This window comes from Trifolium pratense, linkage group LG7 (genome assembly GCF_020283565.1).
Source record: "Trifolium pratense cultivar HEN17-A07 linkage group LG7, ARS_RC_1.1, whole genome shotgun sequence".
Taxonomy (NCBI): Eukaryota; Viridiplantae; Streptophyta; class Magnoliopsida; order Fabales; family Fabaceae; genus Trifolium; species Trifolium pratense.
The window spans coordinates 57648368-57675052 of record NC_060065.1 but is presented as its reverse complement, the minus strand read 5'-3'; the positions used below and the strand labels follow the sequence as shown (position 1 = coordinate 57675052).

At 33.6% G+C, this 26685-nt stretch overlaps 5 protein-coding genes across 6 annotated transcripts; 3 read left to right on the top strand and 2 right to left on the bottom strand.

The window, feature by feature from the left end:
• Positions 1-453: 453 nt before the first annotated feature.
• Positions 454-4793, bottom strand: LOC123898565 (protein MAK16 homolog B-like). 2 transcript variants are annotated; one of them, XM_045949551.1, is made up of 11 exons: positions 4622-4793; positions 4397-4485; positions 3744-3853; positions 3145-3263; positions 2944-3041; positions 2509-2596; positions 2354-2422; positions 2139-2267; positions 1892-2009; positions 1446-1579; positions 454-792 (listed from the first exon to the last, which is right to left on the bottom strand). In XM_045949551.1, exons 2-11 carry the CDS (start codon positions 4456-4458, stop codon positions 748-750), a joined length of 972 nt encoding a protein of 323 aa, XP_045805507.1. In that variant the 5' UTR covers positions 4459-4485; positions 4622-4793; the 3' UTR covers positions 454-747. The 2 variants fall into 2 exon arrangements, with proteins under 2 accessions (XP_045805507.1, XP_045805506.1); XM_045949550.1 differs by having other exon boundaries at positions 500-792; positions 4397-4488.
• Positions 4794-8971: 4178 nt separating this feature from the next.
• Positions 8972-10542, top strand: LOC123898800 (pentatricopeptide repeat-containing protein At1g80150, mitochondrial). Its single transcript, XM_045949816.1, has one exon. The coding sequence runs from the start codon at positions 9219-9221 to the stop codon at positions 10404-10406; it is 1188 nt and encodes a 395-aa protein (XP_045805772.1). The 5' UTR covers positions 8972-9218; the 3' UTR covers positions 10407-10542.
• Positions 10543-14153: 3611 nt separating this feature from the next.
• LOC123899562 (pentatricopeptide repeat-containing protein At1g52620) lies at positions 14154-17951 on the top strand. The gene has a single exon (XM_045950728.1). The coding sequence runs from the start codon at positions 14340-14342 to the stop codon at positions 16797-16799; it is 2460 nt and encodes an 819-aa protein (XP_045806684.1). The 5' UTR covers positions 14154-14339; the 3' UTR covers positions 16800-17951.
• Positions 17952-18539: 588 nt separating this feature from the next.
• On the bottom strand, positions 18540-20528 carry LOC123898341 (uncharacterized protein At2g34160-like). The gene is made up of 5 exons (XM_045949271.1): positions 20275-20528; positions 20112-20160; positions 19270-19332; positions 19107-19171; positions 18540-18898 (listed from the first exon to the last, which is right to left on the bottom strand). The coding sequence occupies exons 1-5, from the start codon at positions 20404-20406 to the stop codon at positions 18797-18799; spliced, it is 411 nt and encodes a 136-aa protein (XP_045805227.1). The 5' UTR covers positions 20407-20528; the 3' UTR covers positions 18540-18796.
• A 1807-nt stretch (positions 20529-22335) lies between these two features.
• Positions 22336-22922, top strand: LOC123896697. The gene is made up of 2 exons (XM_045947055.1): positions 22336-22577; positions 22667-22922. The coding sequence occupies exons 1-2, from the start codon at positions 22336-22338 to the stop codon at positions 22920-22922; spliced, it is 498 nt and encodes a 165-aa protein (XP_045803011.1).
• The last annotated feature ends 3763 nt before the right edge of the window (positions 22923-26685 follow it).

Here is a 26685-nt window from a genome sequence, read left to right as displayed (position 1 = left end):
ATAGTCTAGTGCGAGTGATTGATCTCCCAACTCGCGTCCTTTGGGTTGAGAATTGAGATATCTAATTTCTAAATCGTGTATGGCAATTTCTCTAGCCTGATCGGCATCTAAGGTGGGAACTGATGCGCCTTTATAATCCATACCACATGAATCTCATCACACTCGTAACCACCATTACACTCATATCTTCATACTAATCAAACATCTTCGATACACATAATCAGATCACAAGACATAAAACATACTAGACACAGTTGAGATATTTACCTATCCCAATTAAAAGCAATAATAATAATTAGTACTTCAGCTGTTCAAAAAATAATTAATACTTCATATTTACCTTACCAATCAATTGAATCATTAGATTCAATTGTGCAAGTGCAAGGGTGTCAACATAAAACATCTGTAAGTAAAATTAATTGAAAAATCATGAAATGTTATTAACTTTTGGAATAAAAAGAATAACTATAACTATTATAATGAATTCCAAAATCTCGACGATCCACATAATACAAAATTTGATAAAATCACAATCCTCAAACAAAGTAGGATTGAGATGCCCTGGCTCTATCAAACAAACCAAGACACAATTTGTTATTCTTCCAAACAAAAGGAAAGTAACTTGAAAAATTAGCAGTATATAATTTAAAATGCTTCAAAGGTACAAACTAATTTGAAATGACAGTTAAAATTGAGTTTCTCATATAGCAGCTTCCCTCTCCTATCAGTAACTAACACAAAATGAAACTACTGGACCAATCTTTGTCTTTCGCCAGCATCGTCGCATTCCACCTGAAAATAATAAAAATCAAGATTATGATATCATGTTTAGAACTCCATATAACTTTCAAACAATGAAGAAAATTACTCCAATATGGAACTCATTTAAATTTTTTACACCATACAGAACTCAAGCAGTTACATCAGCATTACTTTTTAAAAGTTACACTTAAAACTAACCACAACATTACAACAGTGTGTTTGGCATATTTGTTTATTACAACTTTTAGAATGCAACTTTGGTAAGCAAACACAGAGCCAAAACTATGTAATATTACGTCAAGCAAGGGAAAGGGAAGTCAAAAGGGATTGACTTTGTGGTCAACATACAAAAATGGAGGCATCAGCTCTATTTTCAAACTGAGAAAAACAAAATCTGTACTCTACCAAGTACCAACATATATCTCGACAATTCAGAGCAATGAAATTCCAGTTTGTAGCATCATTTATTTCAAATCAGTAACAGGAGCCTTCAAATTATAATAGACTATTGACAATTGTATATATAAGAATAACAATTATGATACACTAAAATTCCCTAAAGAAGTGGTTGAGTTGTCGTACACAGAAGAAACGGATTCACAGCTAGTTGTCGTACCCAATAGCATTTAAAAGAACAGATAGTTTTTATAGTTTATACCAGGAAAAAAACAGTACTAAATTACCTCAACGAGGACCCTCGTTTTCTTTGATTTAGAATCAAGGTCATCCTTTTCAAGTTTCTTTGAAGCTAAAGTCGATTTCCTTTTGGCTTTCCTTTGATTAAGTGCTTTAGTTTCTTCATCTTCACTGCTTCCGTCTGCATTAGTAGATGTCATTATTATGTTATTGCTTCTTAAATGTTTGAAGTTTAAAAACAAAAATCCAAATTCACCAACAAAACAAGGTAATGATGAACGAGCAAAATGAAAAAGATGTCAAATAACACACTTAACTATCATAATATCATGCATATATTATTCAGAATACTTTGAATCTTGGTTTCAGTTATGCCAAAGCAAATTACTTGATGAGTGAAGAAATATTTCACTAAGCACTTTCATTCATATATTTTTTTAGCATGAAAAAAAATTAACCATCCATATTGCAAAGCTTCTAAACTAAATGTTACCATTTTCATCATCGGTGTCATTTCCCTGTGACTCGTGAATTGAAAATGCACCAAAATCTTCAATGTCATCTTCCTCTTCAAGTTCATCGTAGCCTTCTACATATTCTATTTCTGCTTCCTGTTCAATTTGAAAAGAAAAGAAGAAGAAAAAATAAATCAGAGTCAATACATTACCAAGTTAAGTATCTAAGAATTTTGATTTAAACACAATCCCACAACAGAGCAAAACGTATTATTAAATATGTACCTCTTCATCCTCTTCATCAGCAGGTTGAAGTTTCTCCATATCAAGAACTCTATTGTACGCATCAACAGGATAGTTGTATATATCACCTACTCCTTTTTGAATGCGTTCCAGTATCTCTACCTCGATAAGCTAAGTAATATTCAAAAGCAACAATGAGGAAAGCGAAGATAACATATAATTTAATATGCATGAGTAACATTAGGATTAACTATAACCTTTTCAGCCTCCTTCTGTTGTTGGTAAAGTCCATTTTTATGGCGTTCCACTAGCTCGTTCTCAATAGCCTAAGTCATATTCAAAAGCAACAGTGAGGAAAGCGAAGACAACACATAATTTGATATGCATGGATAACATTAGGATTAACTATAACCTTGTCAATCACAGCCGCTCTTTCAGCCTTCGCTTCTCTTCTAGCTTCTCTCTTTATCTCTTTCCTTGGAAGTGTTTTTATTATTTCCCTGTAAAACAACAATAAACATGATAAATCAGGCTGCTTTTGTGGAGAAACTGCTATGAACTTACTTTCACCAAAGACAACCACCTAAAATATAGTAGATCAAGGAGATGAACTGTCACACAAATGTAAATTTATAATAATATTAGATTATTAGTGTAAAAATTCGAGTACGCAAAAAAATTGATAAATTTAAAATATCACAAGCAATATTACAGACACATAAATAGTAGGTATACGGGTAGAAAAAAGGATCATAATATACAGAATGTGATATCGTAAACATCATATATAAAATCAAATGCAAAAGTGAAATCTTAACAAGAAGCAAGAGAGAATTCAGTTTCAAACCTATTTTTCAAAGCAAGTTTCCTCATACGAATCCGCGTCTGGGTCATTTTGGTCAATCGTTGTTTTACCTTGTGAACGAGAAGCTTGGGCCAATACATCTGTTAATGCAGAAAGGTAATGCAAGCAACCAATCTCGACAATTACGTGCAAGTAAAATGTCAAACATATAAATGTTGCAAAGACTACATAAATAAGCTGTACCAGATGTTTGTCAATGACTTCAAGTGCCTGCTCGTAATTCCTAGGCAGCTTAACTCTTTCCCACAAATCCTTTGGCATATGAGCTCTTTCAATAGTCTTCATGTAAAGGTAAAACACTCCTACAACACACATTGCAATTGTATCATTACTTGCATTCTCTACCACAAATTCTCCACCTATTGCATTTTCCATTCACAAGGATACAAAATGGATAAATAAAGTGAATGTCAAAGTCAATATCCAACAGGGCCTCAATATGTCATTTTCTTCTCGTTAGTTCTCCAAATAACCGAACTTTAACCTCGACTCAACCAAAGCATGCAGTTCTTTTTAAAGACAAATGTTAGTTGTTAGTATATGTAGTCAAACCTTGACCTCGCAACCTTCTTCTCAAACTCCTTTGGATGTCGGAGCTAAACTACTTGAGCTACGGGGCCTAAGCCCTGTATAATTACCAAAAAGAATAAATAAACTACTTGAGCTACGACATGGAGACCAAAAGCATGGAGTTTTCTTCTTATGCCACAAACATTTCATAACTATGTCTTAATATCTAGCTGAAATCTAACACAGTAAAAAAGATGTGAAAGCAGAAGTACCATTGTCTTCACGGATGGTGGCATAGCGACTATTAGCTAAAGGGCAGGAGCTTCGATTACAAATTCCAGTGACATTGTAAGGGTTTCTACAAAAATTGCCCGTCGTAATTCTACAAACAAAAAAGAAGAAAAAAAAAGGTGTTAAATCATTTGAAACAACAACGAAAATTGTAATTGCTCTCATAAATTGCCAGACGTCTGTCAAAATCCTCTCTCCTTCAAGCTATGAAGCACGAACAAACACTCCTCAGTTTAGGTGTGTCCCTATGTCGGACACGCATCATATACCAACACATATGATCACATAATATTATGTCATTTTTTCAAATTATTATTGATATTTGTGTCCGTGCTTCATAGCCTTCAAGTAGCTCTATTAGAGGTGTTGTTGTGTCACCTTTAAGTGACACCGTGGCTTGTCCAAGTTGATGTCACACATTGCACGGAACCCTAAACTTAAGTTTCATAATAATTTAAGGTTTTAACCGCACCTGCGATTCCATGTGACGTGGACAAACCATGGTGTCATTTAACTGATACATCATCACTCTAAACAATTTGAGAGATCAGAGAGCAATTTGATATTTGGGGTCCCAAATTGCTACACAAAAATATGAAAAATGTGTTAAAAGGAAAGTGGAGTATTTATTTACTTGGTCATGAAACTGCAATGGTTGTGTCTGATAACTTGCCATATAACCTCATCATGCTGCATCTTTGGAATATAACTTTAAGGGCTCTTCTACTTCAACAAATAGATTTTTTTGAAGAAAAGGTTATTAACAGAACAATGAGATATATACATTCATTCAACAAATACATAGCATGAAAAATTCAACGGAAAATTAAATTCAACGATTGAAAGGTTGATCCAATACCTATGGAAGCTGCTATCCTTGGCTTACGTTGGTATTTTCGGTTGGTAGCTGTTTTCTGGGAACTATGTCGTCCTTTTTCAGTGTGCAACCATGTAGGTGTGGCTGAGGGCTGATTGGGTTCACCGGTGCGGCGGCGACGGGATGAAGTTTCGTTGATTTGGGTTTAAGTAATTTTTTTTTTTAGACAAGGGTTTAACTAATTATTTTTTTTAGGCAAGGGTTTAACTAAAAAATATGATTTATTTAAAAAATTAAATAAGTTTTGAGAAAAAAGAATATGCACAGGTTTATTGGTCTAGTGGTAAGGGGTTTGGGTAATATGTTGTAGGTTTTGGGTTCGATCTTTAGCCCATTGTAAACATAAAAAAAAAATATGCACAGTTTTGACAACCAATACCTAGCATGTTTTCCGCCACATCACCCTACTAAATCCCACTTTCTTAAAATGATGTGGAAGAATGTTTCATTCTTATTGGTTGTTAGTGTGAAATTAAGAGGAGTGCTAGCAACACACTCTTTAACAAACACACTCTAACACACTCTCTTCTATTGGTTAAAATTTATATGGGTCTCATAAAAGTTATATGGATCCACATTTTTTTATGGGACCCATGTGAATTTCAACCAATAAAAAAGAGTGTGTTGGAGTGTGTTTGTTAAAGAGTGTGTTGCTAGCATTATTCATGAAATTAATTTACATTGATGATGCGTACTCTTTAAACTCATAAGTTTTTCATCCTTCTATCATGAAATTTACTCATGTATTTCTCACATTTTTCGATGACTTTCTGTATTTAAACGGATCAAGACTGTCTAGTTAGATGAAGTCGTTAATCATTCACAAAAAGTTCAATTTATGAAGAACGTAAGATTATTTGAAGGTTTAATAAATCTCAAATAATAAGTTTCTACCCTGGAAGTTAAATAAATGATTTTTTTACTCCTGTATCCCTCTTTTTCTGCTAAATTTGAGTAATACCCCTGTTTTTAAAAAAAATTGCGTAATACCCCTGTTTTGAAAGGAATGTGGGTGGAACAGTGTAAAGCACATGGCGGAATCCAGAAATGTGCCATGCAGGGGGTAATGGCGGAAATGGGAAACGTGCCATGCAGGGGTGATGGCGGAAACGGGAAATCCGCCATTGACCGGCCTAGATCAGCGCGCGCGTCAGTCCGCGTCAGTCCTTGCTGCAGTTTATGTTTTTTTTTTTTTGTCTTTTGCTGTTTTTTTTTTTCGTTTACATTCAAAAAAAATACTTAAAAATGTTTTTTTTTTTAAAAAAGAAATTAATAATAATAATTTATAAAAATAAAAATTATTATGATTGAAAATGATTAAGAAAATATAAAATTATTGTATCTGGTTTATTTTTCATATTATGTCAATATTTTATGTTTTATGTTTGTGTAATTCTATTAATGATGTAATCCTAAATTTACTAATTTTAGTTTATTTTTTGATATCGTATGAATGTGGACAATAATATGTGTTATTTAAAATATGATATTAATTTATTGATAACATAATAGAAACACGTACGGAAGAAATTACATTAAAAAAAATTACATTTAATTTGAGGGTCCGGCTGCATTAGGACATTCATGACACTTATGACCCGGCACCCGACATAAGCCACAACGATTCTCTCTTTTTTCGAACTCGTCCATTTCAGTTCTAATACGAGAATTTTTTGGACGTCCTCTCTTAGTTCTTTTCATATCGAGGCGGGGGCAAACAACGTCACCTAAATAATCAGGCCACAAACCCTGGTTTCGAACTGCTGGGAAGGGTCTGTCATACACAGCAAATACAGTGGCAGCTTTGTAGACATCATCAATGAATGGTTCATAGGAAAGGTTAGCATGAGAACAAGCAGCAATAACATGCGAACAAGGCAAATGTAAAGCCTGGAACTTTCCACAGTCGCACATTTTTTCTTTCAACTCTACTTTAAAAATATCCATTGGTCGGCCTTCATGGGGATCCCCAGTTTCCTCCACTATAAATGTATAATTTTGCCGATCAAACTGGTTGACTACATGTGAGTTTGACTTATGCACTGCCTCTGAAATCCTTTCCTGACACGCTTCAGTATACTGTTGACCAGAAGCAAACACAGCTGCTGACTGCTTTCCTCGTGTTACAAAAAGTTTTGCCATCCTATAATATGTTGCTTGGACCAAAGCTGTGATTGGTAGCCCGCGGATATCCTTGAACACTGAGTTCATTGCCTCAGCCAGATTACTTGTCATGTGACCCCACCGGATACCTCCATCATATGCTTGCATCCATTTTGGTTTCGGGAGATCATCAACCCACGCCAAAGCCGTTGGACTTTTTTTCGCAATCTTATGCCGCCAGTACATGAATGTAGGCTCGCTTGGTGCATACCCTATAGAATTCAATGAGAATTACTCAAATTATTTTCCACCTGGTGAATTCACACAACCCCAACAAACCCAACAAACCCAACAAGTCTCTCAAGATTTACCGTGGACAGAATTATCAGGCAATTATTTAAACTCAACGTGGACTCAAGGTCAAGGTTCAACGTCGGCTTTCGGTCAACCCGCTCCACGCAATGAAGGTATAAATTTTCTTGGAGTTCCAGATAATAATCCAAACGAGGACGACGGTGATGTAGAAATATTTGGAGTTGGACTTCGTGCTCGTACTCGTCCCCCTTGTGGCACCGGTGGATGCCTATAGTGTTTTAGTTTGTATTATTAGTACTATTGTAATAAAAAATATTTCGCAATATATATTAAGTTTGTATCATAATATTTTATTGTGTTAAATTATATTAAGTTTTTTTTAATAATAATTTTAAGATTTAAAAAAAAAAAAAGAGTTTTTTTTTTGTTTGAATGAAAATGAAAAAAAAAAACAGCAAAAGACAAAAAAAAAAAAAAAAAAAAAAAAAACTGGCAAAGATCAGAATTCCCCTGCACTCTTGCGCTGACCGAGGCAGTCAATGGCCTAGATGGGAATTGCGCCATCTCCCTCACATGGCATAGATGCCATTTCCGCCATTGCCCTCACATGGCACATTTCTGGATTCCGCCATGTGCTTTACACTGTTCCACCCACATTCCTTTCAAAACAGGGGTATTACGCAAATTTTTTCCAAAACAGGGGTATTACTCAAATTTAGCAGAAAAAGAGGGATACAGGAGTAAAAAAATCTAAATAAATCAAGTCAACTAGATGAAGCCTCAACAACTAGAAACATCAACAAAGTTCATGTGTGAAATAGAAGTTGTTCCTCTTTTCGTTTTAAAAGGGTTTCGGTTCGTATCGCATCTTAAATGTTATAACCAAGACATTTCAATGAATGATAAAACTTTGCCAATTAACATCGAGAGTATCTGAAGATACACAATGAATGATAAGAGATGCTCGACTATAATTTTTGCCATAACTTTGTAAGCAACATTATCCAAAGAAATGACTCAAATTTATGTCATTTTAGTCAAATAAACACGCCCTTGTGATCAAAGTAACGATAATCTCATTACTATGTTAGATATATCTCAAATTTCGGAACAACAAAGTAAGTACTATATGATCATGCAACTAAATGTCACTAAATATTGAAGAATAAAAGATGCAAATCATCCTATCAGGCTATCCCAGTGGCTTAAAGTTTTGCATGCTAAAAAGTGCTTTCCTAGTTTCTTCAAGGGTAATTGGTTGGTTCAAGTTCAACGCCAAACAAACCATTAAAAAAAAATTGTCCATTCGGTCTCCTAAGTTTAACTCAGCTGATAGAAACATCGTATATATTATGTAGGAGTTGGAGTTCGAACCGCGGACACTCCACTTATTCACCTTTAAGGTGTAATTTCAAGCCACTAGGCTGTTAGACAAAAAAACTGTCCCTTATTTCATTCCTTAACTAAAAATTGTTTTAATTTTTTCGCAGGGACTAAAGTAAGTTTTCATTTACAGGCGCGTATAATTTTTTATTTTTTTTTTATTTACAATGAACTGAGAATCGAACTCAGAACATATAACATACTATCCAAACCCCTCAACACTAAACCAAATCTAGTGGCTTAGAAAAAAAATTATTAAAAGAGATTAATCTCTCAAATTGATCTCAATTGAAAAATTAGTCTCCACAAATTCCAGAATACATTATTTAAAAAAAAAAAAAAAGCCTTTTCAATCCTAATTAAATAAATAAAGTGGTCTAATAAAATGCTGAATATCCAAAGTATCATTATCAATTTATCAATCCCCAATTTCACTGGTTTATTTTTTATTAAAAAAAGTATATTAAATTAAATATTCATATTCATTTTTGACGGATAAATATTCATATTCATATATCTTCATTCATTTGGTTTACGGGTCATACTTGTCATTTAATAAGTAAAACAAAAAGAAATGAAAACCCAGCGATGAGAAAATGGGGGAAAAGAAATCCGAGTTCAATCAAACGGTGGCGCTTCTTCGTTCATTCATTCATTCCCTAAACCCTATTCCAATCAAATGCACTTCAACCACCGCAACCACCGCAACCACCGTCACCACAACCACCACCACCGTCGTCGTCATTGAGCATGATCCTCTCTCACTCTCTCCCTGATCATGCTACTGCCCTCTCTGCGATCCACTCGCAGATTCTGCAACAAAAACTTCTATTCATCTACCTCCGCCGCCGCCGCCGCCCTTAAACCCTCACAACCACCAATTCTCCAAATTCTCAAATCCGAGCGGGACCCACACAAACTCTTCCATCTCTTCAAATCCAATGCAACCAACCGTCTTCTCATCGAAAACCGTTTTGCTTTCTACGACACCGTTTCACGACTCGCCGGTGCTAAACGATTCGATTACATCGAACAATTACTTGAACAACAGAAAACCTTACCTCAATCGCGCCGCGAAGGTTTCGTTGTTCGGATTATTACATTATATGGAAAAGCTGGTATGATTCAACACGCTCTTGATACTTTTTATCAAATGCACAATTTTAAATGTGTTAGAACGGTTAAATCTTTCAATGCTGCTCTTAATGTTTTGGTTCAGACGAGGAATTTTGATTCTGCTGTTCAGTTTATTGACGAAGTTCCGGAAAATTTTAACATTAGGTTAGATGTTTATTCTGTTAACATTGCTATTAAGGCTTTTTGTGAACTTGAAAAGCTTCAAGAGGCTTATTTGTTTATGTTAGATTGTGAGAATAATAAGGGTGTTAAGCCTGATGTTGTTACTTACACGACTCTTATGTCAGCGTTTTATGAGCATAAGAGATGGGAGATTGGTAATGGATTGTGGAACCGTATGGTGTTGAAGGGTTGTATGCCGAATCTTCATACTTTTAATGTTCGGATTCAGTTTTTGGTTACGGTTAGGCGAGCTTGGGATGCCAATGATTTGATGAGTTTGATGCGGAGAATTGGGGTTACGCCTGATGAGATTACGATAGTTTTGGTTATCAAGGGTTTTTTTCTGGCTGGTTTTCCTGATATGGCAGTGATGATTTTTTATGGGTTGCGTAGGAAGGGTTATAAGATTAGTGCTAATATTTACCAGACAATGATTCATTATTTGTGTAGGAGAGATGATTTTGATCAGGCATACATCATGTGTAAAGATAGTATGCGAAAAAATTGGTTTCCGAATGTAGGTACCGTCTTTATGCTACTGGAAGGCCTAAAGAGATTTGGGAAGATTGATAAAGCGAAGGTGATTGTAGCGTTGGCCGAGAGGAAAAAACCTCCCTTCGATTCTGGCTATTTGGCTTCAATGCAGTCCTTGTTATCTGGGCAGTGAAGTTAGTGGATTAGGGAAGTTGGTTGAATTTAGTAGGGCAACGACCCAAACGGATCTCATATTCTTTGTATTCCATTCATTTGTACATCTTGAATATTTAAGTAACAAGCCTGAAAATTTGATGGCATCTCATTTATACAAGCTGTCAAACACTACTTATTTCCACTCAGTTAGCTCTTTGTACCTCCCTGAATAATATTTCGGCAAAGATGGTATTTCAGAAGGCAAATACCATATAAACTCTTGTAAGTTGTTAAATACTCTTACCTCTTCCACACACATTACACTGTTTTTCTTTTATTACTGTCATTGCATACAAATCTTGCCCGTTTATGAAAGTTCTACATGTAATTGTTTTCTATGTCTTTCATTAGAAAATGCATTTCTGTCTGTTGATTTATTCGTGGATCCTTTTATGAGATTGATAGTAATAAATCAAATATTCATTTCATTTACAATGAATGGAAAATTTAGAGTGGATTTTGGATTTCTAGTGTTTAAGGCACTTGTATATCTTTCAAATCAGTTCTTATTTGTTTTGGAGGAAAATAATATTTTTATGTACGCACGCATGAATATAAATGTCATCATATGAATTCCAATTTAGGCATAGTTGTTTGTTTTAAGATAGTTACAGTATACTAAATAATTTCAGAATCATGGTCGGGAACACAATACTCATTTTTAATAAATGAAGTCTAATATCCCTTTTGATATTCTATTTTCCAGACAAATTGCATTTTTGTTATTGACATGCCTGCTGGTTTTAAGTTCTTTTATATTATCTTATTCTGGTAATGTGCTGTAGGTTAACTTGTAGCTCCACTACTCCCTCATTCTTGATATGTCACCTTTAGTACCGTTCAAACCCATTTGTATGAATAATTAAACATCTAAGTTAGTTACTGGATGATGTGTAGATTTAACAATTGGTGTTTTATGCCTTGGTAGAATATGAAGTTAAATTAGAATTAACCCTCAATACCTATTTCTCATTGAAGTGGAAAAGGAAAAGCGTTCTTGTCATGATCTGGGAATTTCTTGAAGACTTGAAGTACTTTGATTTGCAATTTGGGTCTTGTGTAGTGGAGAGCGGATGTCTTGATGTACAGTGAGCACCCTTTTCAGATTCTGAGGCTGTCTGGAGGGCTTCTTTCGGCACTGGTATGCACATGGTTCAATGAAGTACTTGTGAAAGGAACTCGTTTCTACATAGTACAGAGGCAGGTTTCGGCTTTCGGACATGGATCTTATTTTCTTATGCGTAGGATTGAAGGTGGACAGCTAAGTGCACCCTGTTTAAAGGTATCCTATTATGTTTATGTTTCCATTAAATCTTGTTGAAGGAAGCAATCTGTTTGTTCGCGGAGCCAAGTTTGGTTGAACTGCATTGGAGAAATTGCATCAGAACTACTGTGAAAGGGTGTATTGGGAATAAATGAACGGGAAGGGAGAGAGCATAATTGCATCGGAAGGCAAAATTGAGCTTAAATTTTGTGATTATCCATTGGCATGAAACGTTTAGTACATGACCATGGTGACATTGCTGTTTCACATCACATGGATATGATGTGTTGACTTTCCCGTTGATTGTTTGCACCGTTCTCTGCTAACAGCGTGAACAATTTTGACTGAACAACTATGCAGATAAAGAGCATTGTACAGAAAGAGTAATGCTTCAGAGCTAGGAAAAAATACCAGAATTTTGACAGAATATGGGTGATGTGACAGGAATTAAGGTTGCTGGGTGTAATAGAGTGGTAAGGAACATGCCTGCCTATCACTTAATTTTGATAAAAAGGATTCCAACATTTTTCTTTTCCTAGCTTCATTCTTTATTCCTCTTTGGAAAGCCTATAGTGGCAAGTTTAAACCGTTATTCTTATTAATAATTATTTTTTAAAATCATCAAAAGTTCTTATCATTTAAATTATATTTTTCTCACCCTGATTTATTCCTAGTGGCTTTAGTTTACTGAAGTCTTTGTTATCAATAAACCAACATACTGTATTTGGAATACTTTGTGCCTTTCAAGCTTCATTGATGATCCCCTAGAAAAAACACTTCATTGATGATTCCAAATTTAAGGAACTAAACGCCATTGCTTGGGTGGGTGGATAGAGGTAGTCATTGATGATTCCAATCCAAATAGTACAACATTAACTACCGTGTTTTCAATTATAATTTTTGACTATTTATTGTAATAAATAGACAAATAGTTACAATATGATAGTGAACAGCCAAGAATGTCGTCATAGTTTTGTCAAAATACAAAAGAGCTCAGAGTATCATATAAAAGAAAACAATTAGTGTAATTAATTTTATAAAAAAACTGCAAAGTTTCTTCCTAAAAGTCTTTCTTATATTCTTTGAACATGAAAGTAAAGGATGTGTGAGGGACAAATATATGTTCGAACATGTGGCATTGCTTAATATTATTTGAGTGTTTAATTCTTCAATCTTTTAACGAACTGTGCCTGTTTGAATTGACAAAAATTACATTTTGAAACTTCAATAAAATTATGGTGTCACAATGTTTTCAAACATTATGCGGAGATAGCACTTTAGTTACGAAATTACGAAACAAGTCTAGAGGAACATCCACCCATGGCATAAAGCCAAAGTAAAGCAACAAAAAAATCGAGCATATGGCAAACAAAGTCTATAGTCTATACACTAGTAGCAAGAACTAGAAGATATGTATATTTATGTGCAGATTCTTTAAAATTATGGCTGAGATTCACAACCAACGGAGGTTAAGAAGAGTAATAATTTCCAGATTGAGATTCGCTAGAGTAAAGTTTCACACAAATTTTACACAGTTTTAAATTTAGGTCATTAATTATAAATTAGACAGTGCAAATTAATTCTATTACAACAGGCATGTTTGAAATCGGACGGTCGGTCCTTATATACGACTATGTGCAAAATTACAACAGGCAATTTTTTCGATAATTTCCCATGAGAGGTTAAAGAAAAGTCGCTTCAGTGAAAATATTAAATTTATAATATAAGATGATTCTGCACAATATAAAATACAAAATTGAGAAGAAAAAAATACAATGTCACTCTAAAATAATTTAACATTATCGACGAATGTATGTTGTCACGTCATTCCACTTGTTTAATATGACAATAAAATTTTAAATCATTCATGTTGCTTGTTGGTGTAAAATTAATTTACACCGACGGTGTGTTTTTAAAGTCTACAAATTAGGGGTGATCGTATTCGAACCAATCTAAAAGTAAAATCACAATCCGAACCAATCCAAAAGTAAAATCACAATCCGAACCAATCCAAACTGAAACCACAAAAAATCGCATTTAGTTTTAACCTCACAGATCATTTTTCTTCTAAATCGCATGATTTGATTTGGTTTGCGGTTTTCATTTCTTAAAACCGAACCAAACCGTAATACTTAACTTAGCTCTATCAACTCAAATTGAGTCCATAAAACGCGATCTAGAACTATATTGTTGTTATTAAAAATAGGTTACTACATATATATGCAATTTATGTATATGCATATTGTATCATGTAAATAATAAAATAAATTAAAATTTTCTATGTTCATTTTGTAACAAGTTGAAAATATTGTCATATTTTTTATATCTTGATAAACCTCACAAACCGAATTAATTCTAACCACATTTGTTTGGTTTGGTTTAGTTTAGATAACATTTTAAAAACCAACCAAACTAAACCGAACCACATACATTTTTTTCTTGCGGTTAGTATGACTACTTTTATGCTCAAACCAAACCGCACCGCGAACACCCTACTACAAATTATGCTGCTTCATTCATGCACGGACATGGAGGTTATTTTCCTCTTTCCCACCAAAACAGAGAATTAACAAGACAAAATGTGACTTCAACTCTTCGCGTTTAATATTAACACTCTCAAGTCTCACTGAACCTTGCAGAAACCCAATGTCAAAGTCCGTTCTCTCTCGAATCAAACCTCATCACCTCCCAAAACCTTCACCATCTTCCTCTTTACCCCCACGCATCAAAAACCTCGTCATCGACGTCATCCATATCCTCAAAACCCATCAATGGCAAGATTCTCTTCAATCCCGTTTCGCCGAATCCGATATCATCGTTTCCGACGTTGCCCATTTGGTCATTGATCGAATCCACAACCCTGAACATGGTTTAAAGTTCTTTAACTGGGCTTCCACATTACCCTTTTCTACTCCTCTCAATGGTGTTGCTTATTCTTCTCTTCTCAACCTCATGGCAAAGTACAGAGTATTTTCACAGGTTGAAATGGTGTTAAACAATATGAAAGATCAAAACTTGAAACCTACTCTTGAAGCATTGAATAATGTTATTTGTGTTTATGGTGAATATGGGTTGGTTAATAGAGCACTTGAGATTTTTCATATGGTTTGTGAATTGTATAATTGTTTTCCATGTGTTGTTGCTAATAATTCATTGCTTAATTGTTTAGTGAAAAATGGGAAAGTTGATGTTGCATGTCAACTGTATGATAAAATGCTTCAGAAGGGTGACGAGGATGGTGTCGATGTTGTTGTTGATAATTATAGTACTTCTATAGTGGTGAAGGGTTTGTGTGATCTTGGGAAGGTTGAGGAAGGTAGGAGATTGATTAATGATAGATGGGGGAGAGGTTGTGTTCCACATGTAGTGTTTTATAATGTCATCATTGATGGGTATTGCAAGATGGGTAATCTCAAAGGTGCTACGAGAGTTTTCGAGGAACTGAAATTGAGAGGGTTTTTGCCGACATTAGAAACTTATGGTGCTTTGATTGATGGATTTTGTAAGGCTGGGAAGTTTCAAGTAGTTGATCAGCTTCTGAAAGAAATGAATGTGATGGGATTGAAGGTTAATGTACAAGTGTTTAATATTATTATTGATGCTCAATACAAGCATGGTTTGGTTGAAGAAGCTGCTGAGACGATGAGAAGGATGACTGAGATGGTTTGTGAGCCAGATATTACAACTTATAATATTCTGATTAATTTTTCATGTAGTAATGGAAGGATTAAAGAAGCTGAAGAGTTCATAGAGAGGGTGAAAGAAAGGAGATTGCTGCCTAATAAGTATAGTTATACACCTCTCATGCATGCTTACTGTAAACAAGGGGATTATGTTAGGGCATCAGATATGCTTTTTAAGATTGCTGAAACAGGAGATAAACCGGACTTGGTTTCGTATGGAGCTTTTATCCATGGAATTATTGCTGTTGGGGAAATCGATGTTGCACTGATGGTCCGGGAGAAAATGATAGAGAAGGGTGTATTTCCTGATGCTCAGATTTACAATGTTTTGATGAGTGGTCTCTGCAAGAAAGGAAAATTTCCTGATGCCAAACTACTAGTTTCAGAAATGCTTGACCGAAATTTACAGCCTGATGAATATGTTTATGCTACCCTGATAGACGGGTTTATTAGAAATAATGAACTTGACAAGGCAACACAGCTTTTTGAAGTCGTAATGAGTAAGGGTATAGACCCTGGCATTGTGGGGTATAATGTCATGATTAAGGGTTTATGTAAATTCGGAAAGATGACTGATGCTGTATCATACTTAAATAAGATGAAAATTGTGCATCATTCCCCTGATGAATACACTTATTCCACTGTTATAGATGGATATGTAAAGCAACATGACTTAGATAGTGCACTCAAGATGTTTGGACAGATGATGAAACAGAAATACAAACCAAATGTGGTTGCCTACACCTCCTTGATCAATGGATTCTGCAAGATAGCAGATATGAGCAGAGCTGAAAAAGTCTTCAGAGGGATGCAATCTCTTAATTTGGAGCCTAATGTTGTCACATACACTACACTTATCGGTGGTTTTTGCAAGGCCTGTAAAATCGAAAAAGCAGCATCCTTTTTTGAGTTAATGCTGATGAGAAACTGCCTTCCAAATGATACTACATTCCATTACCTCATAAATGGTTTAACAAATATTACAGACAGTACACATCTTATCAGAAAAAACAAGGACAGATCCTTGATTTTGGATTTCTTTGTAACGATGATATCAGAAGGATGGAGTCAAGTGATTGCCGCATATAATTCTATTATTGTTTGTCTTTGTGTACATGGAATGGTTGACACTGCCCAATCCTTGCAAACTAAGATGACGAGTAAGGGTTTTCTTATGGATTCTGTAAGTTTCAGTGCCCTGCTACATGGCGTATGTCAAACAGGAAAATCAAAAGAATGGAGGAATATTATATCCGGTGATCTGAATAAGATCGAATTCCAAACTGCTTTCAAGTACTCCCTGAAATTAGACAAATACCTGTATGAGGGAAGGCTTTCGGAGGCTTCGTTTATTTTACAGACCCTGATTGAAGACTCCATGCTTTCTGATCAACAAAACAAAGATCAAAAAGTAACAAGCTAGCAGTAAAGCACGGAGTAAAGAAATTCCCAAACTTCATTTGGAAACTCTACGTAGATAAAGGTTAATCAACTCAGCAGTCTCATATACCTCGTATATGAATCGAGTACAAAATGAGGTTTCTATGCTCGGTGACAGCATGCGTGAAGAGACGATCCATGTTATCTTTTGCCAAGCATTTTGTGAAGATAATGCCAACTTTTTGCCAAGCATAAATGTTTACCGAATGCTTCCAAGTACAGGAGAAAGCTACTTGATATGAATTGCACAGTTGCAAGACATAGATACTGGCATTACAGTTTTTAGTTTCCTCCGAGTGGTAGCATGAGGGGCTGCTCTGTATTATTTATGTTCAACATGACACACCCATACTAATATCTTGGCAGCTGCGCCACATGGCAAAGGAGATGTTGCAGCTACAGCAACATCAATTAATTTTACAGTCCAAGCATGGAATAGGGATATGCTACAAAGTCTAGTAAAAGAGGTGTTGGATTTAGCTCCGCCTTGGCAGCTAATTGGATGGTATGCATCGATTCTCATTCTAATAAGGAAATCTAACTGAGAAGGGACCTGTCAAGTTATTTGACAGCAAGAACTGAGCTAAGAGCAGAGAATCAGAGTTGGTCTGCTACTCTTTGAGCTCCAGCCAATACTTGGATCCTTTGAAGGCATGCGTGGGAGAGTCGGTCTGCTTTGGTTAATTAGTAGAGATGTTAGCTCTTGATCATCCCAATAAGTTTGGTTGGATTACATGATGAAGTATTCTACTTTGATTCCAAACACGAAGCATCTCTTCTGTATATTAAGCATTACTAATTAGAAGTTTAAGATAACTTTGAAATAGTTTGAGTAACAACTTTTTTGTGGTACAATTTCAGTATCAACTGTGCTATCTATTTTTATTTTACCATGTTGTATTCAAGCTAGAATTGTTGCGAAAGATTTCACCAAAAAAAAAAAAGAATTGTTGCGAAAGCAGCATAAATCACTCTTTGTTATTGTACTTTGTAATGTAGCAAACTAGAGAACTAGCAAAATAGAAAACCCTCTGTTTTTAAAACATTAGCATCTTTTTTTTCTTTTTTTTTTTTTTGGTTGAAAACGTTAGCACCTTTACTTGGTCGTTTAGTAATATTTTACAAAATTATATGGACCACTTGAAATTTATGATCTATTGTTGAAGACATGTGAGCTGATTTGTATTAAACCCTTTTGATAAAAGGATTTATTACCATCAACAGGTCATAAAACTAAAGGATATTGTGCAGAAATCCTTTTGATAAGATTTTTTGTTGTTGTTCACTTATGATGAAAGTTTAGAAATGGAAAATGGAAAATTCCATCATAAAAATTGTCCATTTATTATTTCAAAAATCGTTAATAAGCTCAAATCAAGCGTTAAGATGTATTTGGCGCTTCCACTCTACCAATAAAACTTCAATTAACTCATCAGTTGATTTTTCAGTTAAACTAAATAGATCTTAAATGGTTTACCAAAAGTGGATTTCAAGTGGATGGATAAATTAAAATACTTATTCCTGACAAAAAAATAATTTAAATTCTTATTTACCCTATCCCTTAAAATGTATACATTTATTATATAAGGGGCACTTTCATTTGTGGTAGTTTAAGGGGTAATTTCAATATCTATTAGAAAACACAGAAAACTGATCTTCATAAGTGGTTTTTTTTTTTTTTGGTTACAATCTTCATAAGTGGTGTGGAATTGTGGATGAAAGGGAAGGAAACAAAAGCTCAAGTTCATCCAAATTGTTCGGAACATAAGAAATTTCATCTCGCAATGAAGAAAACAATAAATTAAATCCAGAAAGAATGAAAAGCCTATTTTATACTGAAAAGAGACAAAGGAATTTTGTCGTTCAATATTGCAGGATGGTTTATAAATGACATGTCTTCTACATCGCAACAACAAAAATGCAAATCATTAAAGATTACATATCTTCAAACGATTCAGATGTAGTTTTTTTACTTTAATTTCATGCGGTCTGTTCTTCAACATCTCCATTTTCACCATCTTCAGCAGCTGCAGCTGCCATCAGCTCATCGAAATTTGCTGTCTTCCCAAGTACTATTTCAATCTAAAACATGATTCATCAAATGTAGAACTTAGAACAAGTAATAAAGAATACTATATCTAAGAAATAGACTGTTTGGCCTGACTATAAATTTAGCGAAGCTTCTTTTAATTGTGCAAGTGTATGACTTGCACGAACCAAGGCCAAACAGGTCTCTTGCTCTAAAGCAAATATTATAGAGTAAAAAGGAAACTGTTTGCAGCCTTATTACCTTGGCCTTTTGGACTGGTCTACCTCTAGAATCATCCTTTATGTCGACGGTTGATGTCATGATTTCTGCATCAATATTCCATCATTAATCAAATCCAACAATTCAACCACCAGAGCACTATAGGGATAAAAAGAAAAAAAGTAGAAAAAAGCTAGTATCTCACTCTTTTCAACAGCAAGACCGTTGTTTTTCAAAATTTCAGCAACAGTTACCACTGTCGCAATAGCTGTAACAAAGACAAAGAAAACAAAATCAGAAATCATATTAAGATTCTACTTAGGAAAAGAGATAAACAAGAAAATTATATACATAAGTCACAAAACATGCTGCATTTTCATCCACATTTTAAGTTTGTATTTTGTAATGTAGTTCTATTCAAGAAAATGTGTTTCTACATGCATAATCACATCCCAAAACTTAATTCCTTCTAGTCTTGCATTCATCGTTGCAAATATACTTATAGCATACGGTTGCAACTGTTTCAATCAAACAGAATAGTTCAATTATCAAAGATAAATCTCTTAGTACACTACCTCCAAACCTATGAAGCATAGACACTCCTCTAATCCTCAAATTAGCAGTGTCTCATGTCGGCCGTGTCGGACACCGACACTTATGATCACACTTAATTATGCCATATTCTCATATTATTATCGGTGTCGAGTGTCAGTGTCCCCATATTATTATCGGTGTCGAGTGTCAGTGTCCATGTCATGTTTGGTGTCCGTGTCTGAGTCCATGCTTCATAGCTCAAAAGTAATAGTTTATCCAATTTGTCTTTATCAGATTTTCTACAATAATTTGTTACAACCCTAACTATACCATACTATACATCAGCAAAACAAACCTATACAATCTATCCCCAACAGAGGCATTCTTAAAAGTTCAATTAATTTCCTAAAAAAAAATTCTTAAAAAAGTAACACCCTCAAAGTTGAATTAACTGCAAATAAAAATATTTAAAAAAAAAAAAAAAGGTGGTTGGGATTTGGATAATATACATACCCATTCCTAGTGCAGAGAGTTCGACCTCATTATGTTGTTGCATGTATCTCTGCAACAATAATAATAACAACACGTAAATCAACAAATTAAACAAAATTAAGAAGAAAAACACAGTAATTAAACAAAACAAACACAATGATTATGTATGTTAAGAGAGAGATACCTTGGCGAGATTAACATAGAAGAAGAGGGGTTTCTTAGTGTTAGAAACTTGAATGCGATTCTTCTTATACGAATCGGAGTTTGAGTTATTATTAATGTTGATGTTGTTAACTCCCTCTGTTATGGCTTCCATGGATTCGATTCGATTCGATTCGATTCAACACTCACTGAGTTACTATCAAAACCCTAACAACACTTTCTTTTGTTTCTTTGTTTATTAATATTTATCGAAGGGAAGAGAACAATGGTGTTATTTATGTTATGTTATGCGTCTTGTGTTTTTAATTCATTGTGGAAACGTACTAATACTATACGAACCCCCCAAAGTATAATGTCCTATCTCTTTCTTATTGGGCTAAAGCCCATCAACTAAATTTGGACCAGGCCCATTTAAGAAGACTTTTTTTTTTCTTCACTCTCCACACATGGAAACAACTTCGTGCCTTAAAAATGCATTGGTATATCGTTTGACGCATGAATAAAAAAAACTTAACACTGACAGTGCATACAACGAGCTGAGAATCGAATATATAACATACTACTCAAACCCCTCACCACTAGACCAAACATAATAGATGATGAGGGACATTTGATATTTTCAATGGTGTAGATTCTTTTGACTGCAGTAATTTTAGGGGAAAAATAAATTTAGAGACTCGTGTGAATGCACAGGTCAATTGATTTTTATCCGATATTTAAATTTTTTATTCTATTAAATTAGAAAAAATTATTCTATATTATCAAAAAGAGAAAAGATTATTCTATAAAAATAAGTTAACTTTTTTTAGAATTAAGAATAAATTTTTTTATTTTTTTTTTTTATAAAATATTAGTGAAAAAAATTATGTATCACTATCAACAATTGTCTCGTAACGTTTTAAGAGCATTAAATTAGAAATTTTAACTAGAAATATTTAGGCTAATTCAGTAAATTTGATAGTAATTAAATTTATTATGTTATTAAGAGTAGATATACAAATAAAAATAGAGTATAATTGAGTAGGAAAATATATATTTAGTTGTTGCTAAAATTGACGAAAATTTAAACAATATAAGATTTTGCATTTTTAGTGGAACAAAAAGACAATAACGACAATTAAATTAAAAAAATTATCAAGAATGTTTATGGTAACTTAGTAATTTTGATAGTAATTAACTTTATAATAAATTTTTTATAATAATTAACTTTATTATGTTTTTATATATTTTTTTGAATGTTTATTATGTTTTTATATGAATTAACTTTATTTGTCAAAAAAAACTTTATGGTCATTGCTAAACAGTGCCCTCGACATGGACGAATCCAGAAATTTCGAGTAGTGGGGTCAAAATCATATATATGGGCCTGTTTGTTATAGATTTTTTTAAAAATAGATTCTTGTAGTTTTACATAATTTTGTGTAAAAATTTTTTTTATAAAAGTTTCAAATGAAAATTTGGTTTGAATAGTTATTCTTAAAATGTTATTTTACCAGGTGATCGATTATTGAAGTTCAAATTTCTTTGGAATGGCACGCAAACGCAGGTCAATTTTGTTTTTTTTTTATTTCTTTCAATTGATTTGCATGATTTTTGGTTTTTTATTCTGTCAAATTGATTTTATGTCAGTAATTGTGCTTTTGAATAATTTTCTTATTATGATAGTTTGGAAATTGGTGGTTTGTTATCGATTTGTTCCTTCGGAATAATGTAGTATGATTGATATTTGGTTTTTTATTTTGGTTTAGGAATTGCGATTTTGAATATTTTGCTTATTATGATAGTTTGGAAATTGGTCGTTTGTTGCCGATTTGTGTGTATTTTTTTTTTATTCCTTTTTCAGAACTAAACGTTTTAAGCTGTCTGAGAGCCAAAGACGCCGGGAAAGAGATTTTCCTCTATGGCTAATACACTGTAACCCCGTCGAGGACCAGGGTCCATGCAATTCCTGTTATGTCTTTGCAGCGTGTTGCGTTCTCGAAGTGATGTTAAATGAACACAGTATTGAGCCAATAATATTGTCGAAACAACACCCTTACAATCATTTAGTACTGTCGAAAAGATTTGAAATCACAGGTAAAAAATGCCAGTTACGTTAGATTTTATGAAAGAATTTGGTTGTGTACGAGAACGTGACTGTCCATATCTTAAATGTTTGAAAAAACCAAGCCAACATCGTGGGTATCGAAAGTCTTGGTGTAGACCGGCCAGCGATTGGATGGTAGTAGTTAAAGTAGATGAATGGAAGAAGCTCTACTTTGAGGAAATGTTTGATCATCTTAGAGAGGCAGAACTTGTGATCTGCAGAATGGAATGGACGCCGAGGTTAGAATACTTGAGAAAGGTAAAATTTATATTATTTACATATATTGGATTTTTATTGTTTTTAATTATTTTTTAAAATTTTTATGTAGGATTTTGTATACAGGGGAGCGGGGGGTGAAATACCCCACGATGACTAATGAAGATGGCGTCGTTCAAACAAACATACACTTTTTGGTGATAGTAGGTTATGGCATAAAATGGATACAAAATGATTTGGTTACTTACTACACCGTAAGAAATTCCACGGGAACCGAATGGTCGAACAATGGGTATAGGAGAATCGAAGCTAAAGAAGACTTGTTCTCATGTTTTTGGGATCACAAAAATTACAGTAATGTCTGTTAATGAACACAATGACAACATCGGAGGAGGAATTTCAAGGGTAACAACTTTGTAACTTTCATTAAGTTTTCCTGCAATTATCTTTTATGATCATTCTGCAAAAATGTGACGAATTATGACTGAAAACCATGTTGTACAACTTTGAGTGGTATTTATCTATATCTATATGACATCATGACAATAGAATTCTCAATACATAATAAAGAAACAATATATTATAGAATTTAAACAAAATATGATGATTTAGTGACAATTATTTAAACAATTGTTTAGCAAAATATGATGATTTAATGACTATCCTTAAAAATAAGTTAAATCTAAACCTATCCTTATTTAAGAAACAGAGGATTAAGAGGTAGAGTTTTTTTAATAAGGAAGAGATAGAGTTTAATAATGCAATATTTTTAATCAAACTACTCAATTGAAGAACTAATTGGTTTCTAGTTCACTACCAAATGAACGGGTCAATTCCATCCATTTTTTAAAAACATTGATCCCAATTGATCACACCAAACTTTAATTTAAGTTGGATACAAATAAATGGACTTGTTGAATGTGTAACACATGTTATTATTCAAAATTTTGTCCTTATATATAAAATTAAATTTTATTTTTGTCCCTATACAAAAATAACATGTTTTGGCACCTAATTTTTTTTATAGGTGTAATTTTAGTCTCTGCTATTTTTTAAGAGTTTAAATATTATTTAATTATCTTTAATATTTGAATAATTTTATAAGGGTACTATATGTCGGCCTTTGGAGTAACCGATGGAATCATCCTAACTCACGATCTCGAGTTATGGAATTAGAGGGGCCGAGGAACGTGCGTATCCGCGTGGTTCCTGCCAATTCATGTTTCCTTTATGTTTTGGGCCGGCATGTGATCGTGGGGCGAGTTGGGTCATAGGATTTGGCGGAGTTGGTTGGACCTGTTCTTTTGGACGGTGAGCCCAATAGGTCAATTATTGGGTCTAGGCGAATTGGGCCCTTGGCAGGTCACTCGGTACAATATATAGAGTTTCTTTACAAAACTTTAGAAATTTTAAATTCGAAAAAAAAGTTTCTCACTACCATTTTCTAAATATCTAATAGTATAGTGGTTAGAAATTTCACCCTTATAAGAAATAATGAAGTGTCCAAAGTTAAAATTTCGTCCTCTGTATATATAATGTGATGTCCCTACCTACTAATCGAATCGGAATTAAGCATGGACACTAATGAGCACCTTTCTATCTTCACTTCATAGATCAAATCATTCTCAATATTTCTTTCTCTCAAAAAGTGTCAATTGAATATTTGGTTGTCCATCAACCATTTTCATTTTTTTCATCCAGAAAATCACAGCTAAGTATATACTTATAAAACATACTTCATCCGATCCTAAATATAAGAGAAAATCGAATTTTTAGATTAATTGACAATTTAATGTATATGGTCTACTCCCTCCGGCCTCATACGTAAGCAAAAGTGACTTTTTTAGATTCATTGAAAAAATGATGTACTTTGTCTATATTTTAGACTAAATACATTTATTTTTCAATGAATCTAAAAAAGCTGAGGCCCGAGGGAATATATTATAGGCTAGATACAATTAATTATCAATGAATCTAAAAAGTATATTGTCTCTTATATTTAGTATCAGAGCGAGTAGATCCGCAAGGCAAAGTATTTTATTTTTGAATCAAATGATTGAAGAAATGATTTTTATGAAAAACGTACGCAGGGGCGGATCTATAGCTACATGAGGGTGTGCACTTGCACCCTCTGGATTTGTATAGGTTACTCCTAAAATCCTGCTTTTTGGACTATTTTGCACACCCTCAAATATTAAATTTGCACCACCAATCTCTCATTTCATATTTTCTTAGCTATCTTTTTCATTTCGACTGAATGTATACAGCCGCACACATGCTTGTTTCATATAGGCCTATAGTATGAATTAGGGTCGTAGACTTTACTTGTATGTTTTTATCTTTATTTATTTTGTATTTTACTTATTAAATAATTGATGAATTATACTCCCTCCATCCCGTAATATAAGGAAAAATGGGTCAATTAAAGTTGATGTATTTAGTTAAAAATTTGGACTAAATACATCAATTTTTGTTAACCCATTTTTCCTTATATTTCGGGACAAAGAGAGTACTAAACTACATTCATGCAAAAGTGCAAAATAAGAGGCGGACACATGAGCAGGGTCATGCGTTGAGTTGAGGGTATATAGCCACTCGAAGTAGCCACTAATATATTTGGAGATGTGTGTAGAACTCTTAGGCTCTGTTTGACAAAAATAGCTTTTGGCTGAGAAGCTACTGGCTTCTGGCTTCTGATTTCTGGCTCAGAAGCTACTTGAAATAACTTCTGAAAAAGAAGCTAAAAGTCAGTAAAAGAAGCTAAAAGCTCTTTCTGAAAAGACTGTTACCAAACAGGTCTTTTAGCTTATAAGACAAAAGCTAGAAGCTAAAAGCTAGCTTCTTTGCCTTGCCAAACAGACCCTTAATTATATAGTCTTAATTATAATTAAATATTTATTTTTAGATTTGTTAAATAACTAATGTATATGATCTATGAATATATGCTTATAATTAAGTTTGGAAGGAGCAAGTGTTTTTATTTATGCGTTAACTATTATGTTTTTAAGAGAAATTTTTTATAATTCGAAATTCGACTCAGATGTAAATAAAATTCGATAAATAATTGTCCTTTTTTGGAATCAAACTTTACTTCTCCAAATAATCTTTTTCGAATATCCTCTACGCACAATTGCAGAGACTAATCTATCGAGTCTTGTGAGACACAAATGAATGTTAAACTCTCCCTAAGAGATTTAACAATGTAGCATGCCCAAGTCAGGGATCGAATGCAGAACTTTGGTTAAGCTCGATCATTTGATAATTCATAAATTTTATTAATATATAATAATTATTAATTAATAATTGTAGTTGAAAATTTTTGCACCCCTAACCCAGGATCCTGGATCCGCCACTGAACGTACGTCACAATAGTACTAATCTATCTACGGTTCTCATCTTATAAAAATGAAACAATATACATATTCTCATGAATCACGATGGATTTGAGCTGTATTTGCGTGCTCTTTCTACCATATCTTAAATTAATGTGTATATACACATATACACACACTCAAATACTCACACATAGAAAAGTTAAGGTGGTGATTTTGGCATTACTCATTTGTAGCACACTGTTTTATATTAAGCACACCAAATTTGATGGATAAGACAAAACAAGGTCGATTCCTTCCCTCAAAATATATGTTATATTAGCATTAATTAAATCACGATAGGGTTGTCGTTTTTTTTTTTACCACTAAACCAATTTTTTTAATTTTTTTATCATCATATTGAAATTTCTACATTATTTAACGGTGACTAATATCCGCCATTTTTTAGAAAACACGTAAGATGTGTTCTTCTCTTTTAACTAAATTTTCTTCGTATGCAAAAATATGGGTTCAAATTTCTTAAGAGTGTGTTTGGATGGGAGATTCTAGAAATTCAAGGGATTTTAAATACTAGGCAATTCAATTGATTCAATTGAATTCCCTTGATTTTCAAATTCCAGTGTTTGGATAAAGTGTTGAAATTCCATCAATTGTAAAATTCTTTGTTTGGGTAATGTAATTGAATTTCCTTCATTTAATTTTATTTATTTTAATAAAATCGACCCTAAACCCAAAAATTGGCAAAAAAACAAAAAATCGACTATCAACCATTAAATCGGTCAAAAAACCGAAAATCGGC

Excerpts from the sequence above, each read along its gene's own strand:
- LOC123898800 (XM_045949816.1), top strand. The coding sequence starts at position 9,219 with ATGCTACTGCCCTCTCTGCGATCCACTCGCAGATTCTGCAACAAAAAC.
- LOC123896697 (XM_045947055.1), top strand. The coding sequence starts at position 22,336 with ATGCCAGTTACGTTAGATTTTATGAAAGAATTTGGTTGTGTACGAGAA. Across the intron at positions 22,578-22,666 it reads AGAATGGAATGGACGCCGAG|GATTTTGTATACAGGGGAGC; the intron begins GTTAGAATACTT and ends ATTTTTATGTAG.
- LOC123898565 (XM_045949551.1), bottom strand. The coding sequence starts at position 4,458 with ATGCAGCATGATGAGGTTATATGGCAAGTTATCAGACACAACCATTGC. Across the intron at positions 2,597-2,943 it reads AAACTTGCTTTGAAAAATAG|GGAAATAATAAAAACACTTC; the intron begins GTTTGAAACTGA and ends GTTGTTTTACAG. Across the intron at positions 1,580-1,891 it reads TGACACCGATGATGAAAATG|ACGGAAGCAGTGAAGATGAA; the intron begins GTAACATTTAGT and ends CTACTAATGCAG.
- LOC123898341 (XM_045949271.1), bottom strand. The coding sequence starts at position 20,406 with ATGGAAGCCATAACAGAGGGAGTTAACAACATCAACATTAATAATAAC. Across the intron at positions 20,161-20,274 it reads TCTATGTTAATCTCGCCAAG|AGATACATGCAACAACATAA; the intron begins GTATCTCTCTCT and ends TTATTGTTGCAG. Across the intron at positions 18,899-19,106 it reads GACCAGTCCAAAAGGCCAAG|ATTGAAATAGTACTTGGGAA; the intron begins GTAATAAGGCTG and ends ATCATGTTTTAG.
- LOC123899562 (XM_045950728.1), top strand. The coding sequence starts at position 14,340 with ATGTCAAAGTCCGTTCTCTCTCGAATCAAACCTCATCACCTCCCAAAA.